The following is a 25,655-nucleotide window of genomic DNA, read 5'->3' as shown; positions in this document are numbered from 1 at the left end:
GGCCCGGCCTCACGGGGGGGTCCGGGGGCTGGAAGGGGCAGCGGGCCGTGCCGGGCTCCTGCGGAGCAGCCGCAGCCGTGCCGGGCTTGGGCTGGGCCGCTGGGGGATGCGGGGCCTGGGGATGGAGCCACGGGGAGCTGGGCTCCGTGCGTGGCACCCAGGGGAGCAGGGCTGTATGCGTGGCACCCTGGGGAGCAGGGCTCCGTGCGTGGCACCCTGGGAGCAGGGCTCCGTGTGTGGCACCCTGGGAGTTGGGCTCTGTGTGGGACACCCCAGGGAGCAGGGATCCCTGCATGGCACCCTGGGGAGCAGGGCTGTGTGTGGGACACCCCAGGGAGCAGGGCTTTGTGCGTGGCACCCAGGGGAGCAGGGCTGTGTGTGGGACACCCCAGGGAGCAGGGCTTTGTGTGTGGCACCCAGGGGAGCAAGGCTCTGTGCGTGGCACCCAGGGAGCAGGGCTGTGTGTGGACACCCCAGGGAGCAGGGCTTTGTGTGTGGCACCCAGGGGAGCAGGGCTGTGTGTGTGGCACCCTGGGGAGCAGGGCTGTGTGTGTGGCACCCTGGGGAGCAGGGCTTTGTGTGTGGCACCCTGGGGAGCAGGGCTGTGTGTGTGGCACCCTGGGAGCAGGGCTCCCTGCGTAGCACCGTGTCCCGCTGCCCCACATCTCTGCTCCCACCCCAGCTCAGTGCCCTCGCCACGTGGCACCGCTGCCCTCCATGCCAGGGGTCCATGTATGGAGGCTGTGGCAGGAGCCTGGCACCTCTGGGGACGGTCGGGAGAGCAGAGGATGGGGCCGGTGGGGCTGGGCTGAGCTCTGCCACGTGCCGGCGTGCCGGATGCGGCCGTACCAGCATCTGCGGGAAAGCCCGGGGAAGGCCGGGTCCCTGCAGGCACCCGCGCCCCAACAGGTCCCTGGGTGCTGCGGCGGGGACCTGACTCATCCCGGAAGGGATTAGGGACACGGGACCTGGGTGACGTTCTGGTCCGACCAGCCCGTCTGCCCCGGGATGGCCATCGGCGGCACGGGGCCCTGCTGCCACTCGCAGCCCTGGGGGAGATGACGGAAACGGGACCCGCGATGGGACCCACGTCCCCCGCGCCGGGTGGCACCGCCACTGCCTGCACGGTGAGGCTGGGCCCGGGACGGGGCACCCGGGGGTGGAGGGGTCGGGGTGGGCACGGGGCTGGGACTGCGCTGGTGGCTGTGCCGGCCTTTGGGGACGCTGCTGGGCACTGGGGACATCGCTGCTGCCATGGGGGTCTGGGGCAAGTGGGCAGCTGCTCCTGAGGGGTCCGTAAGGTTCATTGTGTGGGGCTGTGGTCCTTGCAGTGGGGATGGCCGTGAGTCCTGTGTCCCCCGTGGTGCTGGGATGGGACCCTGGTCCCCAGGAAGGGTGCCCTGCGTCCCCTGGAGTAGGGCTGTGGGCGCGTGCCCGTGCTCCTGGCCAGGGGCTGTCCCCAGGCGGGCAGCTGAGCGCACAGCCCACGACCCCGCTCCCCAGGCAGCCCCTGCCCGGCCCCGCTGGGGGTTTCCCCAGCCCAGGGGCTGCCGTCTGCCCGCACGGCTCCTTCCCACCGGACGGGGCTTTTGGAGGGACCGCAGAGTTCTGCTCTTGCTCTGCGTGCCCCTGCCTTCTCGTCAGCCTGCGGTCTGGGGCTGCCGGCCGTGTCCCAGCGCTCCCCTACCCCCGGAGGCTTCGTGTGACCCCACACGGCCCCAGAGCCCTTTCCAAGTGGGAACATCTCCACGTGGGCTGAGCCCCCTCCCCTGGCACAGCCCCACCGCGTCCCCCCGCTCCGCTTTGCCCCATCCTCTTGCTCTGCCATCGTCCTGTCCCCACGCGCTGCTGTCCCCGGGCTGGGCACAGCGGGAGCCCCGGGGGGGGCTGTGGCACCACCAAGCCCCCCCACGTACCGCCGGCCCCGCGCTGTCCCCTCCCGCTGGGACACGAGGGCAGAGCCGCGGCCGTGCTCGGCGTTCCCGGTCCCACGCAGCCTGCGGCCGGCGGTGACGCCGTGGGGGACCCTCTCCTTCCTCCGCTCCCAGAACGGGCGCGAACGGGGAACAACGGGGGAACGGCTTCCCCTCTGAGTCACGCGTTGGGCAAGGTCGGGCTTTCAGCGGCCGGCGCACCGCGGTGTCCCCGGCGTGCGCACGGGAGGCTGTCGTCAGCCGGGGCGCCCCGATATAAGGCCGGGGAGCGGGTCGGGGGCTCAGCCATGTCCTCTGCTCCAGCCCCCAGGTCACGCAGCTGCCCCAGGGCTGAAGAGGGGCTCTCGGCCCCTGCTGCCCACCGAGCGGTGCAGCCCCGGCGCTGCTCTGCCTCCTGCTCCTGCTGGCCGCCTGCTCGCCCGCCACCGGCTCCAGCCCCGGCATCAAGGGCCGGGTGACCCAGAGGGCCCTGGAGTACGGTGGGTGCCTGCCCCTGCCCGGGCTGGGGGGGGAAGGGGAGATGGGGGGAGCTTGTGGGGCACCCCAGGGACTATGCCCAGATCCTGGGGATGTCCTGAGCCCAGCAGCACCCCTGGGTGCTCTGGCACCAGCCCTGAGCCGCCCTGCTCTGCCCCAGGCCGGCACTTTGGGCTGGAGCTGCTCCGGTCGCTGCTGCAGAAGGAGCACGAGCTGAACCTGCAGGGCTCCTACCGGCCCCCCTTCCTGGGGGAGCTCCAGTACACCGTGCCCCGGTAAGAGCCACCACTGCAGCCCCAGCTCTGGCCTCATCCCCATCCCGTCCCCATCCCATCCCCATCCCCGTCCCCGTCCCCGTCCCCATCCCATCCCCATCCCCATCCCCATCCCATCCCATCCCCATCCCCATCCCCATCCCCATCCCTGTCCCCGTCCCCGTCCTCGTCCCCATCCCCGTCCCCATCCCTGTCCCTGTCCCCGTCCTCGTCCCCATCCCCATCCCATCCCACCCCCGTCCCCGCTGCGCCCTGCCACAAGCCCCGGCTGCCCGTTGTGCGCAGGATCCACATCCACGAGCTGCAGATGAACGACTCCTCCGTGGACTTCGCCGAGGACGTGGGCGTGCGGCTGGCGGTGCAGGGCGCCCGCATCCAGCTCAGCGCCGACTGGGGCGCGCAGCTGGGCACCTTGTGAGTCCTCACCCGGCCAGGGCGCGGGGACAAGGACGGGGCCGCCCCTGCCCCTGCCCCCGTCCTCACGCCGCGTTCCCCAGCCAGGACAGCGGCGTGGTGCGGCTGCGCGTGGGCGACCTGGCCGTGGCGGTGGTGCTGGGGCTGAGCGTGGACGAGGGCGGCCGCCCCGCCGTGTGGGCCGCCGGCTGCGATGCCCGCGGCACCGACCTGCACGTGGAGTTTCACCGGGGACAGAGGTGATGCCGGGCGCCCTGCTCCCATCACGGGGACACCCCCGTGCCCCTGGGAGGGGGGTGGTGGGTTGGGGAGGCTGGGGGGCGAGCTGAGGACCCCGCTCTGTGCCCCTCAGCTGGCTCTACAACCTCCTGGTGCCGCTGCTCCGGAGAACCCTGCGGCAGCAGCTGAACAAGCAGGTGAGCGCTGCCCTGCTGGTGCTGGTGGCCCTGTCACCGTGTCCCCAGCCCAGCCAGGAGCCTGGGGCCCCCCTATCTGGGGGTGCTCCCTGATGCCCTGCTCTGCTTCCAGCTCTGCGTCGAGCTCCAGAAGAGCATCAGCAGGCTGGAGGCCTCCCTGAAGCGCATGCGAGGTGGGGAGCAGGGCTGGGGACCGGTGGCTGGTGGGATCTGTGGGACCCCTTCAGCCCCGTGTCTGCAGGGCCGGGGTGGCAGGAGGACGTCCCATCCCCAATGTGTCCCCACCGCGTCCCTGCCACCTGCAGTGTCCCCCCAGCTCGACCCCTTCGCTGCCATCGACCTCTCCTTGCTGGGCCGCCCGGCGATCACGGCGGAGCACGGGGACGTCAGCCTCAAGGTGGTGCCAGCGCGGGGCTGGGGGGCGGGGGGAAGTGCTTGGGGTGGGGGGCCCAGACTGATCCTGGTGTCCATCTGTCCGTCCGTCCGTCCGTCCGCGCAGGGCGAGTTCTTCGGGGTGGACCGGCGCTGGCAGAGCCCCTTCTCGCCCAAGCCGGTGGGGCTGCCCGAGGCGCGCGAGCCCATGCTGCTGCTGGCCGTCACCGAGTTCGTCGCCAACTCCGCCGCCTTCGTGTACTTCACGGCCGGGGCCCTGCGCAGGAACATCTCTGGCGAGGCGGTACGCGGGGGGGGGGCTCCGGCACCGCACAGCGCTGCTGCCCCGCAGAACCCCGGCCGGGGGGGTCCTGCACCCACCCCTACCCCGCTCCCCCAGCACCCGACCCCTCTGCTGCCTTCCAGCTCCCGCAGCGCTTCCCCCTCCAGCTGAGGACCAAGAGCCTGGGGGTCTTCTCCCCGCAGGTGGGCGCGGGGTGGGGAGGGACAGGGGACAGGGTGGGCTGCAGGAGGGTTTGGACACGGGGGGGTCAGGCACGTGGGATGGGACGGGGCAGGGCACGAGAGGGGTGGGACGTGGGTGGGGTGAGATGGAGGCAGAGGAGACATCGGAGGGGGTGTAGGTGGGACGGGACGTGGCAGGATGATTGTGGGCAGGATGGGACACGGGCAGGATGGACGTGGGCAGCACGGAGCGTCGTCCCCCCAGGGCAGGGTGGTGCCGGGGTGCCCTGGCTGGGGCGGTGCTGGGTGCCTGCGGGGCTCGGTGCCAGCCCAGCCCTCACCCCCTCCCCCCCCCCCCCCAGCTGCAGGAGCACTTCCCCGACCTGCCCATGGAGCTGCACCTCTCGGCCCGCCGGCAGCCCCTGCTCTCCTGCCGCCCCGACGCCCTGCACGGGACCCTCTTCGGCTCCGCCGAGGCCTTCGTGGTGCTGCCCAACGCCACCCGCGTGCCTGCCTTCCTGCTGGACATCGTGAGTGCCTGGCCCCAGGGGGCTGAACTGGGGTGCTGGGGGCCTTACTGGGGCCCTGCCGGGCGGTGCTGGGCCCTGCCGGGTGATGCAGGCACTGCCCCGGCATCCCCGACGTCCCCTCTCGCCGCAGGACGCCAATGTGACGGGGAAGCCGACCATCACTGGGAACAGGCTGGGGGGCACCGTGCGGCTGACGAGGTGAGACCCCCCCAGCCCCGCGCTGGGTCCGGGCTCCCCTGGGACCCCCCCGGGAGGCCGCCCCCGTCCTCCACCTCCGGCCATTTCCCTCCCTGGGGCCGTTTCACCTCCTCAGCCCCCATCCTGCCCCCGGCTCTCATCCGTGCCCGCCGTCCTGGTGCTCGGAGCCTGGCCAGGTCCTCAGCTGGAGCCGCTCCGCGGGGCTGGGGCTCCCAGCCCTGCCGGGTTCAGCCTGTCCCTGCCCTGGGGGGGGTGGGAAGGGGACACAGCCCCCACCCCTGTGCCCGCTGCTGACCCCGCTCTCTCCTCCAGCCTCAGCGTGGCGCAGGTGACCTCGCAGGTGGGCCCGCTGCAGGTGAGCGGCCGTGACGGGGCCACGGGAGGGGGGCTGCCGGCGAGGGGGGGTGACCCCAGCACAGCTGGGGGCTGGGGGACCTGGGGGGGGGGGGGGGGACAGCTCGGTGCAAGGCCCCCCGCTGGGCTCAGGGCGCTCCGTGTCCCGCAGGTGAAGAAGCTGGAGAACGTGCTGAAGTTCGGGCTGTGGCTTTTCGGGGTGCCCTGGGCAAACAGTGAGTGCTGCGCCCCCCCCTCGCCGCCCCCACCAAACCCCGGCTGCCCCATGGGCTGTCCTGGGTCTGTCCTGGGTCTATCCCGGGTCTGTCCCGGGTCCGTCCCAGGTCTGTCCAGGGTCCATCCCGCTCACGGCCCCGCTGTCCCCCACAGAGCGGCTCCGTTCCGGCGTCGCGCTGCCCACCCCCCGCGGCCTCAGCCTGGAGCACCCACGCCTCTCGCTGCACGAGGTGGGTGCCACCCCCGTCCCCTCACCCCTGCGCCCCTGGGCCGCTGTGTTCCCCCCCCCACCCCCCCCACCCTCACCCCGTTTTCCACGCAGGGCTTCATGCTCCTCGCCACGGACCTGCGGTACGAGCCCTGAGACCGCTGCCGCGTGGGAACCCGCCGACCCCATCCCCGTCCCCATCCCCCCTTTTGGGGGGGGGCCCGGCGGGGATCACACCCTGCCCGCGGCTCAGCCCGCAGCCCCTGCAGCCCCTGCAGCCGTGTCCTTGTCCCCACGCTCCAGGCGAGGTCGTGTCCCCCCCCCCCCCCCCCAGCTCCACGCGGGGACATCCCCGGGGGGGCTTCTGCGGTGCCGGGGGTCGGGGCCACCCCACGGGCTGGGGGTTGCAGGCTGGGGGCAGGGGGGGGTGTCAGGGCCGGGGGTCCCGCAGCCCCCCCCGTGTCCCGGCACCCGCGGCGGTTCCGCGGCAGCTCCCGCCTCGCCCGCGGGATGGAGCCCGCGGCCACGGCTCCGCCGCGCCGGCACCGGCCGCTGCCCCCCCCGGCACCGGCAGCGGGAGCCCGAGCTGGAGGCAGCGGGCGGGGAACGGCCTCGGAGCCCCCCCCCCAAAAACCCCGGGGCTTGCAGAATCCCCGGAGGGGGTGTCCCTGACCTTGTCCTTGTCCCTGACCTTGTCCCTGTCCCTGTCCCCATCCCCATCCCTGTTCCCGTCCCCGTGCCCAGCCCTTCCCCTGGATGAGCCCCCCAGGGACGGTGGTGCCGGGTGGGGGGGGTCCCCAAAACCAACGCCTGCCCCAGCCCGGAGCCTGGCACAGCGCCGTGTCCCCGCGTCCCCAAGTGGGGACGGGCACAGGAGCGAAGATTTGGGGCGAGGACAGGCACGGGAGCCCGGTGCCAGCGAGAAGGGAAGGGGACGGGCAGGGGGTTGTCCTGGTGGAGCCGTGGCTGCCCCCCAACCCTGCCCAGCACCATCCCTTGGACAGCCGTGACTCCCCCTGCCCCCCCCGGGAGGGGACAGGAGGGTCCCGCTCCTGCTCAGCCTCCCCCGAAGACCCCCCCCCAGCGCGGCGCCCCCAGAAACCACAGCACCGGCAGCAGCTCCAACGACAGAGTTTATTTGTGGCCTCACCTCCACCTGCAAACCGAAGCGTTCGGCGCTCGCCCTGCGGCGTGCGGGGAGCGGATCCTGCGCAGGCGGCCGGGGCGGGAGCCCCGGGGCCGGGGGGGGGGGAGGAGGGGGGGCAAGGGAAGGGCCCCCCCCCGCTGCTCTCACCCCACTCTCTCGGGTGCTCCGTTAGCGGAGGAGCCCGGCCTCCGGCCCCAGCCCGCCCGGGCCTCCGCCGAGCACGGCACCACACATAAATACAGACATACAGATAACAAAAATAGCATCAGAGTCTTCACAAAGGAATTAAAAACTACTCGGATATGTACAGCAGAGCGCGGGCGCTACGTACGCAGAGCAGCCCGCGGGGACAGCCGGCCCCCCCGGCCCCCCCCCCCAGTGCTCTCCCGAGCACCGGGGGTTGCTTCGAGGCCAGCGGGGCCGCTCGACGCCCGCGGCAGGAGCAGCGCGGGGAGAAGCCGGGCACCTCTAGCACCGCACGCACCCGTCACAGCCACGCCGCGGGGCTGGGACCCCTCTGCCTGCGCTACGGGGACCGGCAGCGACTGGGGGGGGGCAGCGGGGGGCAGCGGGGGGCTGCAGCCACCAGCCCTCGGCCCCTGCTGCCACCCCTCGCGTCGGATCCCGCGTTGGTCCCGCGGCTGCTGCTCCCGGCTCCTCGCCTGCTCCAGCCCTTCCCCGCCACGGCGCTGGGAGCGCCGTCCTGTCCCGGCAGCCCCCCCCCGCGGGGTCCTGCTCCCCCTGCCCCTTCCGCATCCCCGCTCTGTTCCTGCGCTCGCTGGAAGGTGCCGGAAGGTGCCGGGGCGCCGCGGGCGGGGGAAGAGCTCTGCCCCCTCGCCTGCCTCCGTCCTGGCCCGAATCCGACAGCAGAGCGAAGAGCGGGGCCGCGGAGCGAGCGTGGGGAGGGACGGACATGGGGGGGGGACGGGGGGGACAAGGGAGGCCATGCAGTGCCACACAGCAACCCCGAGCAGAGCAGAGGGAGAGGAGGGAAGAAGAGGAGGAGGAGGAGGAGGAGGAGGAGGAGGAGAGGAAGAGAAGGCCCCTTCCCCCCGGCACAGCCCTGGGCCTGGCGCACCATCCTCAGCACCCGTGGGATGGCCTCAGCTCCCAGCAGCTGCCCCCCGGGGGGGGGAGCGGGGGGCTGGCGGGCAAGCTTGGAGCCCCTCACCCTCAGCCTCAGCCTCCTCCTCCTCCCGGCAGGCAGGCGCCCTCCCGCAGCGCAGGGCGAGGAGGGGATGGGGGGGGGACGCTGCGGGGACGGCAAAGCTCAGCTCTGTGCCCCCCAGCCCCCCCCCCGGCTGCTGCAGCGGGGCAGGGCTGGGGCGCAGGAGCGGAGCACGCGGCAGGCTGGAGCCCAGACCCTCGCTCTGGCTGGGGAACCTGACCTCAGTGACACAGCTACACACACGCACGCACTCACACATGCAAAAATAAGTCTGTTTATTCTCTTCAAAGTGAGCTAAAGGACCCCGCAGGGCTGGGACGCCTTCGCTACCCCCCCCCGGCTGCCTGGATCTCCCCAGCGCTGGGAGCTGTCGGCCGAAGTGCTGCATCACCCTCAGCGCCCTTCAAACACAACGGAACGGCAAAATAAGAGGAGCTACGAGGAAAGGAGCTGGCGGCGCGAGGGAGGGAGCTCCGCGGAGCGGGGCGCTCGCCCGGGAGGCGCGGGGGGGGTGGGGGGGGGTCTGCCCCCACAGCGGCGCTGCTCGGGAGCCGTGTAGTGGATGTGGCGGCGAAGGCGCAGCCGTCCTGGGGACGGGACGGGCCGGGCCGGGACGATGGCGGGTCACTTGCGGCTCAGCAGGGATCCCAGCAGGAGCACTCCGGCCACCGTCGCCCCGGTCAGGAGCCATTTGTTGAAGGTCTCCTGGCCCTTCCTCACCTCCGCAGCAGCGTCGTTCCCGTAGAGGTCCACAAACCGCTCCTGGGGGGGGAGAGGAGAGAGCAGTGAGCACAGGGGGGGAGAGAAGCGGGGCCACGGCGCCCAGCAGCCATCGGCAGGACGGCGGGGGCTGCTCCCCCAGGCCCAGCAGGCGCTCGGGTCCTGCCTGCTCCTCTCTTTCCTCCCTGCGGGACCGGGGAGGGAGCACAGCAGGGCAGGAGGGGACGGCCCCTGCCCGCAGCGAGGCTCGGAGGCAGACAAGGGCTCACCTCCCACATGTAGCTGCAGTAACGGTCCCTGAACGCCCTCCCCTCGATCCCAAATCTCACAGGCCTCCTTCGTCTCTGCCAGCCACCCCCCCTGGGTGGTAGAGGCCCTCCTGGGGGGGCTTCACGCCCTCCTACGTGAGGCCGCGAGGGCTGAGACACCCCACACGTGGTGCACAGGGCTCTGCGAGGTGCTCCCAGCACCTGGGGGCTGTGCCGGGGGGGCCCTGCAGAGCCCCTCGCGGCCGGGGTGCTGCTCCCCGGGCGCCTTCCTTCGCACGGCGCGGGGAGGGGGCGGCAGGACGGAGCGGGAGGGCTCCTGCAGGCAGGAAAGTGGCGGTGGGGACGGGGCGGACGGCAGACGCCTGGCGCTTCCCTGCTCCGAATCACGCACGCAGGGCAAGGGGGGAGCCCAGGGAGCGGTCATGAGAGGAGCCGATGGCAGAAAGGATTCGCAAGAAGAACACCACGAGGGCAGGGCAGGCAGCGCCCCGCGTGCTCGAGGCTCTCTAAAATTAGCATGGAAGCGCGATCGAAGTCATGGCAGCGGGAGGAGGGCCGGGCCGCATCCTGCTGCCGAGGTCCGAAGGAGCAGCAGCAGCAGCAGCGGGGCCGGTGCACGCTCTGCGTTTTGTGCCGAGCTTTTGGGTCACTGCTGCGACGCCGCCCGAGCTCCCCAGCCTGCCGCGGGGTGAACGCGGGCCAAGCAGCAGCCCCGCCAGGAATGCAGCCGCTCCGGCCCGGCCCGGCCCGGCCGGCCTCTCCGGCCCCACATCGCCGCTGACGGCAGGAGCCGGGCGGATTTCCACGGTGTCGGCGGGCAGCAAACTGCCCGGCCCCTCGCCCGCTCGACAGCAGCTGGCCGTGGCCTGGACCACAGGAGATGGGAGGGCGGGGAGAGCAGCGAGCCCGGGTCTGAACCGTTCCAAGCCTCGGAGCCGGCTCTCAGAGAGCCGCCTGCCCCCACGCAGCCCCGCAGGGTCCCCAGCAGCTCCGCGGTGCTGTGCTGCCTCCCTGCTCCCTCGGGGGACCCCAGCCACGGGCCGCCCCGAGGATCGCTGCAGGGCCCCCCGGCCAGCCCCAGGGCAGGCTGCAGGGGGCCGGGAGCTTCGCTGCCCCCCGTTTATCAGAGCCCGGCAGCAGCACCAAGGTTGCAGGGGGCTGGCGCCGGCAGCTGCGGCCTTGGCGAGCTCCTGCAGCTCGGCTTCAGCCGGGGTCCGGCCTCGAGCCGTGTTCCCGGCAAGGCCCCGTGCTCCCTGATAAGCGGACACAGTTCCAGTAAGCCGCCCGCTCTGGGAAAGCAGAGATAAGCCAGGCTGGAGCTGCCTTGATGTCACGCCTTACCCACGGCTCCCGGGGGCAGGGGCAGCACCCCCGGCTGGGTGCGGAGCTGCCCCAGCACCCGCAGGTGCCCCTGGCTCCCGCAGGGTAACCCCCCGGACACCCCCGCGTGGCCGCGGCTCGGCTCCCCTCCCCTCCTTGGCCAACGGCCCCGGGTGCCCAGCAGGGCACGAGGCGCCTCGGCAGGGGCCGGCGTGTTTCGGGACCTGCCAGGAAACGTCCCCCAGCGCCTCGCGGGCCTCCCTGGCTGCCCTCCGCCTCCCGCAGGCGCTGCTCGACCGTGACGACGCCAGCAGAGCCACGGGGCAGCGACAACGGGGACCCTTCCTCGCTCGCTCGCTCCGGGGCAGGCTGCTGCCCAGAGCCTTGTCCCGGGGCACACAAACTGCCCCGGGGGGTGGCAGAAGGCCACCTCCTGAGGCACGGCCGGAGCCACGCAGGCGTCGGCAGCTCCCGGGCAGCGCTGCCAGCAGGGAACAGAGCCCAGGAGCATCCCCTGCGGAGCCCGGGGGCGTCCCCTGCTCCTGGCGCGCCCGAGACAGGGAATTTTGCTCCTACGGGGGGAGGGAGCAGGGGAAGGGCACCTTGCCGGTACCTCCACCTGCGCCTGGAGAGCCGTGCCGGGGTCGAACGGCCCCGCTCCTGCCAGACCCTTCCCAAGCGCCCCCACCCCTCCCATGGGGCTGAGGTTTCCGGAGGGGGCAGCGCCTCCCCCGGGGCTCCTCAGCAGCACGGAGCACACGGAGTCGGGCAGGGGGTCCCCGGAGCTGAGCAGGGGCTCCCCGGCACCCAGCGCCTCCGCCCGGGGTCCCGCGGGGCCAGCGGTGGGGTGGGCACCAGGAGAGGAGCCTGGGGGGGCGCAGGGGGGGGCAGCACCCCATCCCTCCGCGCTGCCTCTTCTTCGGTACGTGCCCCGGAGCTTGGGGAAAGGCGGTTCCAAGAAGCGCGTTCGGAGCCTCCGTTTCTCGGAAAAGCGAGCGTTTGCTGAACGAGAGATAAACGCAGGCGGCGAACCGGGAGCTATCGGGGGCTACGGGTGGGGAGCAGCAGGGCAGGAGCCGAGGGAGGGAGGGAGGGAGGGAGCCCCTCTGCTTCCCTGGGGAGGGAGCAGCCCTGCAGGGAGCCATCCCAGAGCGGGGCCCCCACGAGCACGATGCCAGGTGTGGCCCCTGGGCTGGGTGGGAGGTTCGGGGAGGCAGCTTGCTGGTTCCCCCGGCGCCCGGCGTGCAGCACGCCCGAGCACCGATTCCGCCCGTTCTGCCCCGTTCTGCCCCGTCTTCGGGGCTCCCAGGCTTGCCCGGGCACGTCCAGATATTTCTGGCCTCCTCCCGGTCACCTTTATCTGGGAGGAAATATTTGGAATTCCTGAGTTGCTCCCAAGGAGGGCTATGGTAGCAACAGCACGTCGGGTGCCTCCACCGCCCCGGAGCCGCCCCCGCCCCGGAGGACAGGCTGTTCTGCCACCGCTCCCAGCCCCGTCACATCCCCTCCCCGCCCGCTGACAGACCCAGAGGAGGATGCCCCGGCGGGGTGAGGAGGAAGCAGCGGGAGGCTGCGCCTACCCAACGGCCAAGCCCCGGCGGCGCCTCTCCCCGCCCGGCGCCGGGGGCAGGACGCGAGGTTTCCTTGCCGCAGCCCCGAGGAAGCCGGCCGGGGGCTCCTGCTCCGGGCACCCCAGGGCCCCCCCAAGCACCGCCCCTGGGTGCCAGCAGCCCCCAAGGCTGCCGGGACCCATCCCGCCACCCACCCGCTTGGGCCGGCACGCTGCGGGCCGAGGGCTGGCCCAAGGCGTCTCGGGGCGGCTCGCCGTCTCAGGGGGGGGGACGAGAGCAAGGTTAAGCGGCCGCGAGGTCTGGCTGCGGACGGTGCCTCGAGGCCCGGCCTGAAAGCGGGAAGGGGAAGAGCCAAGGTCGGAGCCCCCTGCCCCGGGGCCAGCTGCCCCCATTCGGCGGCACCACCTGGGCCCCGGCTGAGCCGCCGCATCCCGCTCGGGGCAGGCAGAGCGGAGCGGGGTCCTCCTTCGAGATAAGCCGCGAGGCTTTGGGAAAGAGGATTCGGTAAGGAACGCTGGGCCCCAAGGCAGGCGAAGGGAGCAGATGCGAGCAGCTAATCCCCATCTGCTCTCCTGAGAGGCAGCTGGGGGGCGGCAGCGGTTTGGGCACCCCAGGTGTCCCCTGCGCGGGAGGCACCGGGACGCCGGCACGAGGCTCGGAAGGCCAGCAGAGAGGAGCGGGGCTGTGCCTGCAGCCCGCTCACCGTGAGCCAGGGATGTGTGTGCGGGGAGGAGAGCAGGCCCTGCTGCCAGGTGCCCCGGCCCCACGCCACCTCTGCCAGCCGCGCGCCGCCCGGGGAGCGCGCTGTCCTCCGGGAGCGAGCGCCTTCGGAGACGAGGCACCCGGGCGAGCAGCTCGGCACGTGCGAAAGGCTCTCGCTTCCCAGCCCGGAATCTTGTTGCGCTCCACCAGAAAAAGGAGCCGGCTCCCCGGAGCCACCCTGGGGACCAGGCCGTGCCGTTGCCAGATGTGCGGCGGGGTCGTGAGCCGCGGCACCCGGCTCCCCGTCCACGCGTCCTCGTCACGAGGCGATGCCTCACTCGAAAACAAAGCTCGCCGTCCCCGCTTTACCTGAGCCGTGAGCGCAGCTGTGGCACAGCTGAGAGGCACAACAGCACCGCCGGCCGGGAGCAGTCATCAGGGCAGGCAGGCAGGCGTTCGTCAGGGAGCTGTGGGGCCGGGTGCTGCGCCGGGAGGGGGAGGCAGGCCGAAAGCCCGGCAGCAGCTCGGCGCCGAGCAGAACAAAGCCGTGCGCGGCAGCAGGCTGTTCCCAGGGCCCCTGCGGGCTGCCAGCTCCCCACACGGGGCTGGCATGTGCAAACCTGCAGGTGAAGGAAGCGCGGGGGGGTGGGGGAAGGCAGAGCCGAGAGCTTTCAGAACTGAAAACACGAGCGCTGCCAAAGGCTGCCGCTCGGATCCCGTGCCCGCGGCTCGGCGGGTCCCCGCGCAGCTTCGAATTGCCCCCCCCGGGAGCACAACCCCGGGCTGCTGCGTGTGTGGGTGGCCCCGACCCCGCGGGGTCTCACGCCAGGACCCTCGGGGGGGGGCAGCAGCGACAGCCCTGAGGGCCTGGGGCGCTGCGGCCGGAGCACAGCGGGAGCCCCGACTCAGGCTCACCTCGCCCAGGAGCCGTGCCGCCCGGGGCAGGGACCCGCGCTGCTCCCCGAGCTTCTGCAGTCCCCAGCTTTGGTGCTGAGGCCGCGCTGGTCCCTGCCAGCAGCCCCGGGCAGGCCGGGGACGGGACGCGGGGCCAGCGGGATGGGACGTGGGGGCCATCGGGGCGGGGAAGGGGCAGCGGGGACCCTGCAGCTCTGCAGCTGGATGCTGCAGGGACCCGGCTCTGTTGTGCTAACGGGGGACCTGGGGGGCGGCCTGCCTCACCCCGGCTCTGCTCCCCTGGGTGCTGCCGCTGCCCAGGCAGGTTGGATGCGGCCGTAAGCTCCGAAGGAGTCATTAAACTCCAAAGGGGTCATTAAACAGCCCCGTCCCTGCCTCTCCCCCCCTGCCCGGCCCCGCACCAAGCGCAGGGGCTGCCCCGGGCTTAGCCGGCAGCCTGACAACCCCGCAGGGCTGCGGCGCACGCGAGGGCTGCAGCCGCCTCCTCGCCGCCTGGATACCCTCGCCAGCACGGCAGCCTCCAGTCACCCCGGCTCCGTCAGCAGCTCCGGGGAACCTGCGAGACCCCCCGCACCGCTCAGCACCATTTCAGCGCTTTCCAAACCCGTGAAAGGGGCTCGGAAAGGCAGCTGTGGCCCCCCTCTCCCTGCCCCCAGGGACTGCTGCATGCAGCAAGAGGCGGGGAGAGGGGAAGCGCGCTGTTTGCAAAACCCGCTGAAACATTCACGGGTCCCGAGGCAGGAGAGGGCGCGAAGGACGGATCTGCTTGCGGCCGGCTGTCATCAGAGCCGCTCCCAGAAGCGGGCCGGGGGCTCCCAGAGGCGCCGCAGCCCAGGCCCAGCACCGGGTCCCCCCCCCAGGGACCGCGGCCGGCGGCGAGCTCCCCGCACAAAGGCGCAGGCGCCGAGCGCGTGGGCAGAGCCGGATCCGCTCGAGGGATTAGCACCTGCTGGGAAGGGGATCGCTTTCCGAAGGGCATTAAGGGGAAGAGGCCGAGGAAAGACGGTCTCTCTGATGCTTCTCCCCGGCGGACAGATGGTGTCTGAGCCCCCGCGGGCGGCGCAGCCGGCCTGCCTTTTGTGCGGGGGGCGCGCTCGGGGCGGGGGGGGGGGGGGCAGGGGAAGCTCTCGCTGTAATTTCACGGCCGCCTGTGCCGCCGGGAGCCCGAGCGGTTCGGAGACCTCCGCGGGGTCCTGCACAGCGCCCTGGGAGCAAAGCTGCTTTCCGCCTCGCCACCGCTCCTCCTGAACGTCGCAGCGCCCGTGTAGCCACCGGGAAACCTGCACCGAGGGGACGATGCTCCGCGCCCACACGTGCCCGGCTGCACAGCCGCGCTCCTAGCCGGGGCTGAGCGTGGCCCTCACAGCCCTCCTCGGCCCGTAACCGCGCCGAGCCCTACCCCAAGCCACCTCCCGGGGCACGGCAGGTGTCAGCAGACCCCTTCTGAGCAGGGCAGGGAGCAGGATCGCTCCCCTGAGGAGCAGGGCCAGGAGCGGGATCGCTCCCTGGGGCGTCGGGTCCCCGGTTCTCCGCCTCGGGAGCCGCCCGTCCCCAGCACCCCGGCGGACGCCGAGCAAGGTCCCCGCTCCCCACTTCGGCCCTGGGGCCTCGCCGGGCTGCAGCAATTTTACACGGCCCTTGAATGAAAAAGGGGAAAGGGCGGAGGGGCAGGAAGGGGAGGAAGATGCGCTCATTCCGTTTTCACTTCCCGTTAGCCCACATGAAATCTCGAATGGTGCTGGCCGTGAAGTCACTGGTAGCCGAATCCTTGCTGACTCGAGGGGAAGGGGGAGAGGAGGGAGCTGATGCAGCAAACGGCTCAGAGCAGCGCAGCAGGGGAAGGGGACTTTGTGCTCTGCTCCGGGCTCCTCCATCCGTGCCGCTGCGTGAAATAATCACTGGCTGGTGCACTGGCAGCTTCTAAATGAGGTCAGTTGCTCTAATAAAAGACATCACCAGCTCTGCGGCGAGCGTAATACGCTTGTGAGCCATGGCATTACGGGACGGAAGCGCTTAGGGCGCTGCTGCGGTCGCTGACTTAGAGGCAGCACCCCCTCGTTTTCTCAACACCCAGGAACTGCCCCGGGCCACCCCCCGCTTCCCGCTCCTGGCCCAGGCCGCGAGCCAGCTGGCCACGAGCGGCACGTGCAGCACCCGCACACGGCGCTCGTAGGGCCCCAGCCTTCGGCAGCCCAAGTCGTGAGAGAAGCCCGGCGACGTGCGGCTGGGACCAGCATCGCCCGGAGAACGAACGAAATGTAGGGTTAGCTGCGTACGGACCGGAGCAGGGCAGCCTCGTGGCCTTGCACAGAGCCCGCTGCCCCCCAGAGGGGGGAGAAATCCCCCCCAAATTCCTCCCTTCTCCTTCGGGGAGCAGCCACCAGGTCGACGCCGGCTCCAGCGGCTGCCTCCACGTGGGCACGGGGTCCCGCCTCCGGGAACAGGTCCCAGCAGGGGCAGCACACCCTGCCTCGGCCCTGCGAGGCTCCCGGAGCCCCCGCGTGCTGCCAGGCGGCCACACTTTGGTGTTTTTGATGTCAGCCCAGGGCACGGGGGGAGCCCGCCCGCCCTCCCCGCCCCAGGGCTCCTCGTCCCAAGGGCGACCTCCGCGAGCTGCCGCCAGCAGCCTGCCGCTAATTGGATCTGCTTAACGCAGGGGCTGCATGCGCAGGCCCAGCCGAGACGCAGGCTCGAGCAGGAGGGCGGGTAACGCCACGAGCTCGAGCAGCTCTCCCCGGGGGGGGGGGAACCGCGTGGCCCCCCAAAACTTCGCCCTGCTCAAACGCAGCTGGGTCGCCCTGCCGCGGGCACGCCGGGCAAACGGCTGCCGGGCCAGCGACCGGCACGGCTCCTGCGGCAGGGCCGACAGAGGATTCAACCCCCAGCTCCCCTCGGCAGGGCACGGCACGGCCCGCCCGTGGTCCCGGCGGCCGCGGGGAGCTCTCTGCTGAACGCTCCGCATCGCGTCCGCTCCTCCCGCCCCGGCTGCCCCGCAGGCAGGCAGCTGGGCGCACTGGGCTGCCCTTACAGAGCTCCCGGGAGGCGGCGCGGGGCCGGTACATGGGAGCACGCGTCCGAGGGGACGGTGCTGGAGGGGTGCGGGCTGCACCGAGGGGTGCCGGCTGCAGCCACGTCGGGCGTTCAGCGCCCGGAGGCGGTCCTTCCCGGCACCGCTCGGCCCCTGCGCCTTTATTTTTATTTGCCGGCTAAATTGAACACGAGGGTAAAATAAGCAAAACACCTAAAAATAAATAAAAACGAGCGCTTTGACAGCGCAACTAGGTCACGGCTCCCCAGCACGCGAGCCGCGGCTCAGCCTCCCGGGTTCAAAACCGAACACGGCTCTGAAAACGCCGCCTCCCGAAACCCACACCTGCTCCCCGTAACCCCAGCTGGAGCCATCTGCTAACGGCTCGGCCTGCGCCAGCCCCCCGTGCCCTCGCCCCGTGCCGCGGAGCGTGACCCCTCTCCGCAGCCGAGCGCTCCCAACAACCCCCCGGGGCCGCCCCGCAGCCCCCCCCGGAGGGGAAGCTCTCACACGTGGCCACGAGCGCGGCCCCAAAGCCCAGCCCCGGGCACCCCCAGGGCGTTCGGCAGCACGGCCTCGGGGCTCCCGCAGCGGCAGGCGCCTCTCTGCAGGGCCCCCCAGGCGGGGACGGGGAGGAGGAGCTGGGTTTCCCCCGTCCAAGGCCGGAGCAGCCGGCCAAGGAGCGCCCTGGCACGGAGGGACGCCGCTTCCCTTTCATGCCTCTGTTATCAGTCGCCTTCAGTCACCGGGAACAATGGCGTTTGGGGGTGACAGCCCTCCGGGAGGGCGGAGGAGACCACGGCCCGGAGCGGGGCGCAGGAAGCGGGGCGCGGGGCGCGTGCCTTCGCCCTGAGTCAGCCGGGAGGGAATCGCCCTCGCCACGGGGTCGGCAGGCAGAGAGCCGCCTCCCCCTGCCCCTTCCAACCCCCACAGTTCTGTGATTCTGCGATTCCCTTCCCCGGCAGAAAGCGCCGTGGCAGAAAGCGCCGCCGGTGCCCTGGCTCCGCGCTCAGCCGGCCCGCTGCGCTCCCCCAGCCGAGACCCGTCCCTTCCCCTCCTCCCGGCTCCTCCTGGTTCGCAGCTGGTGGGATGAAGCGCTGCTGTCCGGGGACGCGCTCCTCGCGCTGGAGACCGCGCCGCCGGCCTCCAGCAGCTCGGTAAAAATCGAGGAGCGGAGGCCTTGAAGCATTCGACCAGGCGAACGCCGGGCGCCGGCTGCGCGCGTATCACCGCAGGCAGGAGCTGCGCGGCCTTTTCGCCCGGACACAGCAAGCCGCAGCTCCGCAGGGCCAGGAGCCCACTGCCGCTGCCCGGCGGGACACCACACGGCAGCCCAAACGGGACAGGGCCCCCGCAGCGCTCGGGGAAGGGACCTGGCTCCCTTCCGAAGGATGAGGACTGACGCCGCCCAGAGCGGCTGCGAAGGCCGAGCGGCGAGGACCAGACCGCTAGGACTTCCACAGGTGTTTTTGAAGCACCGCAGCTCTTGGGGTTAAAGCGTCTCAGAGTGCTTCACGAGCCCCAGTTCCCACAGCCTCCCCTGGGAGGGGGAGGAAACGCCACCCCCCCGCTGCGCCGCAGCGCTCGGGGTCACGGCCAGCCCCGGAGCTCGGCGCTGCCTCCCGGCAGCTCTGATCGCAGACCCGAGGAGCGTGAGCAAACCCTGCCGGGCGCCCCCGGGGGTAGCGGGGGGGAAAACCAGCCCGGGCCCTGCAGAAGGAGAAGCGAAGCAAACGGGGCGAGAGGCAGGGCTCTGGGAAGGCGTCCTCCTTCCGAAGCCTCCGTGGCCTAGCGGCAGGAACGCGGCCGCGGCCGGGCAGGAAGCGGCCGTGGAAGTCATTCCAATGGCATTTCCTGGAGGGCTGCAGAAAAGCCTCCCGGTTCCCAGCCAGCTCGGGGAGCTGCCAGTGATCTGCAGGGACCTCCCGCAGCCGGTGGGGACGCCGGGGCGCACCGGGCTGCCCTCCCCCCCCGGGGACACGGGCAGAGCGCTTCGCCACCCCAAGGCGGGTGATGACAACGGGGGCACGGTCCCAGCAGCGAGGGGTCCGGACCGTAAAAATAACCACAGGACAAAGCAGAAAGCAAAGAGCATCTCCGGCTGCCTCCAGTCCCCCTCCCGCAGCCAGTTTCACCGTGCGCTGGCCGATGCAGGGCACCGACGGCTGGCCGAGAGCTCACGGGGGCGCAGCAGCGCCCGGACACCCCGAAAGCTGCGTGCGAACGCCCGGGCGGCGTCAGGGGAGCAGGGCCTTGGAGGCAGCCGTCACCCGGCGGTGGCCGCGTCCCCCAGGGAGCACGAGGCACAGCCGAGCCCCCGCCACGCGCGCTGTGCACGCCTCGTGCCAGGGCTCCTCGCCGCGCCTGCACGCAGCAGCACGATTCAAACTTACGGGCGCGCAGCCCGACGAGGACCTCGGGGCGGCCGGGCTCAGCAGAGCGAGGCGGCCGCAGGGCGAGGTGCGTGCCATTTACCTGGGCCAGCCGCGCAAGGCCAGAAAGCTCGCCGCGAGAGCTGGTGGCCGAAGTCTAGCTCTCAGCCCGAAACCATCGAGAGGGCTGGAGCGAGAGCCGAGGACGAAATCCCAGCTGCGTTCTGTCATATGACACAGGCTGAGTCATTTCCTACCATTCACGAAAAAAAAAAAAAATATTAAAAAGATAGAAAGGGGGGTTTGCTGCATTGACATCTTCGAAGGGTTTTCCCCAAACAGAACCGCAAGCTTCCGGCTCACCGCAGAGCAACGCGACACGTCCGCCCCGGCACGCGGGACCACCGGCAGCCTGCGGCTCCCAGGGCCAGCCCTGGGGACGGTCCCTGCCCCTCGGCCAGCCCTGGGGACCCCCGCAGGGGTCTCCACGTTCTCCAGGGGTCTCTACGTTCACAGACCCGCCCCAAGGCCCCGGAACACTGGCTTTTAGCCCCGCTCCGAGGGGAGACGCGGCCTGGAGGGAAAGGCAGGAGCACACCCAGGGCTGTCACAGCCGGGCGAGGACTCCTGCCCAGCTCCCTTCCTCGAGCACACGACGCACGGGCAGCACACCTCCGCCTGCCACGCGCTCTGCCGTGCACCTTGGGTTTCCGCCTCCTGCGTTCCCTCTCCCCAGGGCTCTCCGCGCCCCGTGACGCCTCCGATCGCCGCTGGCCTTCCTGTTTGAAGTTTACAGCCGGTGGGACTCGGTCCAGGTCAAAGTGTCTGCCTCCAGAGAGCGTCCTACTTGGTTTTGATAGCTCACGGGGCAGCAGCCCCCTTCAGCCCAGGGCTGATCACTAAACCCCCCTCAGGTTCCTCTCCTGTTCGCTTTCTCGGCGGCAGACTGCGGAGAGAAGGGGAAACCAAGGCCGGGCCGGACGGCACGACAAGATGTACCCCCGGTAACACCGTGCAGTGAGTTTCTCCGTCCCTCCTCCCTCAAAAAAATGGTTTCTCCAGTTCCGCCCTCCCCAAAGGCAAGCCTGCAGCCCCGGGGCCACGCTGCGCTCCGCTTTGTCCCGCCGGTGCAGGATGAAACCGAGCTTCCTCCGCGCGCCGGCTGAGCGACGCACCTGCGATGGAGCCGCGCTCCTTGCCCACCACAACAGCTCCCCAGGAGGCGCGGGGCGGCCGCGCTCCCAAACCCCGGCTTGTCCCCGCAGCTGCAGTCCCGCGAGAGCCAAGCAGAGCGTCCCCAGGACGCGCCGCCCCCCGCGCTTGGAGCCCCCACTGAGAGGAGCACGGCCGAACGCAGCAGCCGGGCTGCCAGAAAGCAGCAGCAGGTTGGGGGCGCGGGGATTGCAGCGGGCTGGCGGATCCAATCCCCCCCTGCCGCGGCACCCGGCTCCGCTTCGGCCACGGCACAGCCCGGGCGGCAAAGCCAGGACCCCGCCGAAGGCCGGGAGCGGGGCGCTGCTCCCCCCGGGGAGGGAAGCGCAGCTCCCGGAGATCTTCAAAGCCCAAGCGGGCGGGCGGGTCGGCGGGGGAGCAGCGCTGACCCTCCCGCAATCTGCTGAGCAAATGTTTGCTACAAACAATGAATTTAGAGGCAGACGCGCGCACACGCACAAAAAAATGCGGAGTCTCAACTGCGATAGCTGGTTGGGGGTGGGGAAGGGAGGGAGGAGGTATTGCGTTCCCCGCAGGCAGGGACCAGTGATTTTCCACCAGTGATTTAATCTAAATCCCCCCTCGAGAGTTCATTTACAAAAAATCAGGTTGCGTTATCGCCTAGGTCTCCAGGATACAACCCGACCCGTCACTAACAGCAACAGCCACCCTCGCTTGGAAACCTCGATTTGATCGCTCAATTCCAAGACTAATCTGGGGCTTTAAAAGCCAAAGCCGGAGGGGGGGGGGGGGGGGGGAGGAACTGGGCAGCGTTTGGCTGGGGTGGGGGGGGGTTATCTGGTTATCTGCACGACGACGGAGCGCTAATGGGCCAGATCCAGCGGCCGGCAGGTCCCAGGTTAGGAATCGAAACCTCCGAGGCTGCCTGCGCAGCCCCACCCAGGCAGTGCCCCAGGCCGGCCACATTCCAGGAATTCCTGAGCCCTGGGTGCTCCCGCTCCGCCCTGGGTGCTCCCGGAGGGGTCCGGCACAGGGAGCTGGGGAGCCCCGAGGGGCTCCTGGGGTTCCCCAACGCCAAAGGGGTGCTCCAGGGCTCCTGCCCCCTCCTCGCAGCGCAGCGCTGGGCTGCAGGGATGAACGGGGCTGAAAGGCCCCAGCTCCCAGCACTCAGGGGGGCGGCTCCCCGCCGACCCCCCACCGTTCAGATGCTAACTGTGAGCTCTCCGCAGCGGGCACCAGCAAAGGTTGCCCCCGCCGGGAATCCCTGAGATGCAGAAGTGGAAGCAGAGAGGCAACTCCCAACACCCGCGGGCCCTAAACCTCCCGCTGGCAGCCCCGCGCGCAGCCAGAGCGGGCGTCTCAGGAGCGCTTCCTGGGGAAGCGCCCGTTCACCCGAACGCCTCCCCGCCGAAAGCGCTGCGGGGGCAGCCGGCAGCATCGCCCCGAGCCCGGCGAGGATGCGGCAGCTCCCGGGCACGGAGCCGTGCCTCGCACCCCACCGGCTCGGGGGGAACTGCCCCGGCGCCGCCCCCGGGGACCTGCCGGGGGATTCGCCTCACCGCGACCGCAGCAGCGGAGGAGGAGGAGGAACGTCCCGTCTCCAGAAGGGAGAAGTGGCTGTTAGCCCAGCAGGCCGCAAGGCCAGCCCGGAGCAGCAGCTCGGGGAGGAGGAGGAGGAGGAGGAGGGGAGGAGGAGGAGGAGGAGGAAGCGCCGCTCCCCGCTGCTAAATGACACGAGGAACGTGCCCGAGAGCAAGGGCTGCCGCTCGGAGAACGAGCTTGGGTGACACGACGTTTCCGAAGGCTCTCGGAAAATGGGTCTCTTACGTAACAGGCAGGGAGAAGGAGGGGGGGAAAAAAGGGTGAGGAAGGACGGATCCGAGCACAAACTCTTTGTTTCATCGCGGCGGGCTGGCACTCTCGTGGCAGAGCGCTAAGGACACAGAGGGAGAGGCCGCGCACCCATTTCCCACCCTGCGAGGCCTCGGGCAGGCGCTAACACAACCACCGCAGGGAGCTTGGTTCGACCAGCGCCGCCCGGCCTCGAGCTAGGGGGCCGCAGGGAGCCAACCCCCCCGCCCCGCGGAGAGCAGCTCTTACCCATCCGCCGTTCTCCTGGATCCAGGGGTCTAGATGGTCGGTCAAGTACGTGGTCATCCACGCCACGATGCGCCCCACCAGTACCCGCATCTCCTTGTCGACGCTCTCCACGCACAGCGCCCCTCCGAAGGAGAAGAAAGCCACGACGCGCCCCCAGTTCACTCCGTCGCGGAAGAGTTCGTTCACCACCTGCTCGAAGCTCTGGTACGCCGTGCCGGGGGTGATGTGGAGCTGGGAGGTGAGGTCGCTGAAGGCCCGGCGGTACCGCAGCTCGAACTCGTCCCCGGCTTCTCGCAGCGCCTGCCTCACGGCGGCCGACCGAACGATTTCGTGGACCTCCAGGCTGCTCCGGTGCACGGCGGCGCCGTTCACTACCTGGCTGGCAGGCGGGTGCCAGGACGGGCTCCCGTTGAGCACCCCGTCCGTGTCGGCCTCCGCCGCGAAGTCAGTCCTGTTCTCATCCTCCTCCTCCTCCAGCTGGCTCCAGCTGTAGCCCTTCTGCGACAGCTTGTAGGAAACAAAGTCAATCACCAGGTCCCGGTTGCTGCCGGACATTTTCACACCTGGGCCGCCCTCAGTGAGTCCATGGTCCGGAGCACAAGCGGATCAGCCCCCTCGGCAGCTCCTGCCTCCTTCAGGGCGGCGAAAGCACCCGACCTTTGCACGGACAGACGCCGGGGGAAGGAGGCACGGAAACGGTTAACGCTGCAGCCCCCCCCCCCCCCCCCCCCCCCCCCATCAGCGGCTTATTATCGCCGCTCAGCCCCCCGCCCAGCCCCAAAGCCGCCCCGATCCCACCGCGGCACCCCCCCCCCCCCCTCCCCGGGGGGCCCCCCTCCCCCGGCCCCGCTCCCCGCAGCCCCGGGGGCTCTCACCGGCTGCGGGCGGCCGCGGCTGTGCGGGAGCTGCGGGCGGCCCCGGCCCCGCTCCGCCAGTCCCGGAGCGCCGCGGAGGCGGAGGCAGCGCCGCCCCCCGGCCCCGCCCGTTAAAGGGCCCGGTTCTCCCCCCCCCCCCCCCCCGGGATTGCCCAACGGGCCCGGCGGAAGCCGCCCAACGGCTGCAGCGGCTCGAGCGGGGCACGGGGCAGCCCCCCCGTCCCCGTCCCTGTCCCCGTCCCCGTCTCGCTGCCAGGCCCCAAAAGGGCAGCGTCCCTCTGCCCCCGCAAAGGGAAGGGGCAGGGGGAAAGGGGTCAAAGCGTCCCCTACAAGCCGCAGGGAAGGAGCAGGGGAAGCCTCCTGGGGAGCTGCGGCTGCAGGGGGCCCAGGAAGGCAGGGGGTGCCGGGCCGGGGCCACGCTGCGGGGCTCTCAGCGCAGCCTCAGATGCCTACCTAGTAGCGAGGCAGGAACAGAAACAACCCCCGGAAAGGTCTTTTAAATGCTTCCTGCTACTACGCGCAGACGAAACCGCCGCTGCTGTGGGAATAAGATTTGTAACGTTATTTAAGTTGCCAGAGGTCTCCACGGTCGCGTTTCGAACGTTGTGCTGCTTCTGCAAAGGCCCCAGCCAGCCCTCCCGCTGCCCACGCAGGCACCAGGTATTTCAGCCACCGACAGGACCCACACGTGCCCCAGCACCCTGCGTTCCGGGCATTTATTTCTGCGCTCGTTTTTACCAGCAGTCAGCTCCCCCCAGCTCCACTCCCCCCGCACGGAGGCGGAAGGGGGCTGCTCCCCCCCCCCAGCCTCCCCTCTCACAGGGATCCCACCCGCAGGCAGGACGCGGGCTGCAGGGAGAGCGCAGCGGTGCTGCGGTACTCACCCCCGGAGGAGAGCTGCGGAGAGGAAAAAAAAAAAGAGAAAAAAAGCTCAGGGCTGGCAAATCTCAGCTCGCCTCGGCTCCGGGACCAGCTGCGTTCGAGAGAGTTTGGGTTAGAGCAGCATGACGCTGCCGGGAGGCGACTCCCGGCCCTCCCACGGCGCTCCCACCCCACCCTCGCCCTTCTCCCAGCCCCTGCCCGTGGCCGCCCACCCTGCTCGGGGCTTCCAGGCGGCTCCGTGCCCGCTGCGGTGCCCCCCCGAGCTCCGCCAAGTCCCGTCAGCCTTCCCCGGGGCCCGGCTTCACGGCGGATCCCCGTGCCGGGACTCGGTTTGCGTCTCCGAGGACGGCTACGACGAGACGCAGGGGGGGCTACGGAGGAGCCGGGAGCTGCTCCTCGGCCGGCAGCGGCGCCGTGCTCAGCGCCCGGTGGGTTGTGCACCGGGCGAACAGCGTCTGCGTGCGGCCTGGGGCCTTGCTGCCCAGACCGGGGCCGTGACTCAGCGCCGGGCAGGGCTCGGCCGCGGGTAACGCCCGGTGCGTGGGGCCCGGAGCGTCACCGGGCGGCTCGGCCCCGGTGCCAGCTGAAAACCGGACACGGCCGGGCTCCGGCCCCGGGGCTCCGGGATTCACCGGGACGAACGAGCCCGGGGTCACCGGGGCCCTGGGGGGGGGGAGGGCCAAGCACCGGGGGCAGCAACACCGGGGGGTGAACGGAGGGCCCGGGGCGAGCCTTGGGGGACACGGCGGGGCTGGGCCCGGCCTCGGGAGCGGCTCCGGTGGGCACCGGGCCAGTAACGAGGCGGTGGCACGGGCCCGGGGGGGTGGCGATGGGGACCCCCCGGGGGGCCCGGGACTACAATGAGGGGCCCGGGGCTGGGCCTAGCCCGGCCCGGCCCTCTCCGTGCCCCCGCCCCCCCCCGCCATCCCCCCGGTCCCGGGGCGGGGCGGCGAGCACGGGGCCCCCGCACGAGGCCGGCCACTAGTCCCGCCCCCCTGCCCACCCCCCCGCAGCCAATCACCCGCCAGGATCGCCCCGCGTGGGCGTGGCCAGCGCCCGGCCGCTCCCATTGGCCGAGCCGCTTGTCGCTCACGGCCCGCCCCGCTCCGCCCCTCACCTCAGCGCCCGCCGGAGGCTCCGGGCCGGTAGCGCCCCCCCCTCCCCCCCCCAGCCCCGCGGGTCGGCCGGCCGGCAGCGACGCGGGGAGCCGCCGGGAGCCCCGCCGGGCCTCGGCCCGCTCAACAGAGCCCGGCCCCGCTCCGCATCACCGCCCAGCGGCCGCCGCGCTCCGGGGGGGTGCGACGGGGCGGGAGGGGGCGGGCAGGGGCGGTGCGCATGCGCGCAGCGGCGGCGTGAGGCCCGGTGCGGAGCAGCGCGCATGCGCCGGCGGGAGGGGCAGGGCGGGCGCGGCGCTGCGCAGGCGCGGCGGGGCCGGGGGAGGGCGGGGCGGGAGCGCCCCCTGGTGGCAGCAGCGCCGCGGTGCCGGTGTACCGGTGTCCAGCCCCGGCCCGCCCCGCAGCGCCTCTCCCGTACCCCCCCCGAGCAACCGTTCGG

The 25,655-nt window shown here is 71.6% G+C and overlaps 2 protein-coding genes across 6 annotated transcripts; one reads left to right on the top strand and one right to left on the bottom strand.

Moving 5' to 3' along the window:
- Nucleotides 1-2,268: 2,268 nt before the first annotated feature.
- Nucleotides 2,269-6,161, top strand: LOC310882491 (bactericidal permeability-increasing protein-like; the record flags this gene model as incomplete). The annotated part of the gene is made up of 15 exons (XM_083801349.1): nucleotides 2,269-2,413; nucleotides 2,572-2,686; nucleotides 2,972-3,100; nucleotides 3,184-3,339; nucleotides 3,453-3,516; nucleotides 3,629-3,689; nucleotides 3,822-3,913; nucleotides 4,016-4,192; nucleotides 4,315-4,374; nucleotides 4,716-4,883; nucleotides 5,014-5,081; nucleotides 5,394-5,436; nucleotides 5,587-5,650; nucleotides 5,805-5,881; nucleotides 5,974-6,161. Coding segments are annotated over 15 exons (1,461 nt in total), but the record flags the coding sequence as incomplete, so codon positions are not given.
- Nucleotides 6,162-6,979: 818 nt separating this feature from the next.
- BCL2L1 (BCL2 like 1) lies at nucleotides 6,980-25,426 on the bottom strand. Of its 5 annotated transcripts, none has more exons than XM_083802057.1 (5): nucleotides 25,219-25,426; nucleotides 24,104-24,192; nucleotides 23,673-23,757; nucleotides 22,345-23,001; nucleotides 6,980-8,936 (listed from the first exon to the last, which is right to left on the bottom strand). In XM_083802057.1, the coding sequence occupies exons 4-5, from the start codon at nucleotides 22,897-22,899 to the stop codon at nucleotides 8,799-8,801; spliced, it is 693 nt and encodes a 230-aa protein (XP_083658183.1). In that variant the 5' UTR covers nucleotides 22,900-23,001; nucleotides 23,673-23,757; nucleotides 24,104-24,192; nucleotides 25,219-25,426; the 3' UTR covers nucleotides 6,980-8,798. The 5 variants fall into 5 exon arrangements, with proteins under 5 accessions (XP_083658183.1, XP_083658185.1, XP_083658184.1 ...); XM_083802059.1 differs by having other exon boundaries at nucleotides 23,673-23,754; XM_083802058.1 differs by lacking the exon at nucleotides 25,219-25,426 and adding an exon at nucleotides 24,314-25,057.
- Nucleotides 25,427-25,655: the final 229 nt, after the last annotated feature.

This window comes from Anser anser, assembly GCF_964211835.1.
Source record: "Anser anser genome assembly, chromosome: 16".
In the NCBI taxonomy this organism is placed as follows: domain Eukaryota; kingdom Metazoa; phylum Chordata; class Aves; order Anseriformes; family Anatidae; genus Anser; species Anser anser.
Note: the sequence above shows the minus strand (reverse complement) of the source record. Positions and strands in the feature narration are given on the sequence as shown.

Excerpts from the sequence above, each read along its gene's own strand:
- BCL2L1 (XM_083802057.1), bottom strand. The coding sequence starts at position 22,899 with ATGTCCGGCAGCAACCGGGACCTGGTGATTGACTTTGTTTCCTACAAG. Across the intron at positions 8,937-22,344 it reads TCCAGGAGAACGGCGGATGG|GAGCGGTTTGTGGACCTCTA; the intron begins GTAAGAGCTGCT and ends CTCCCCCCCCAG.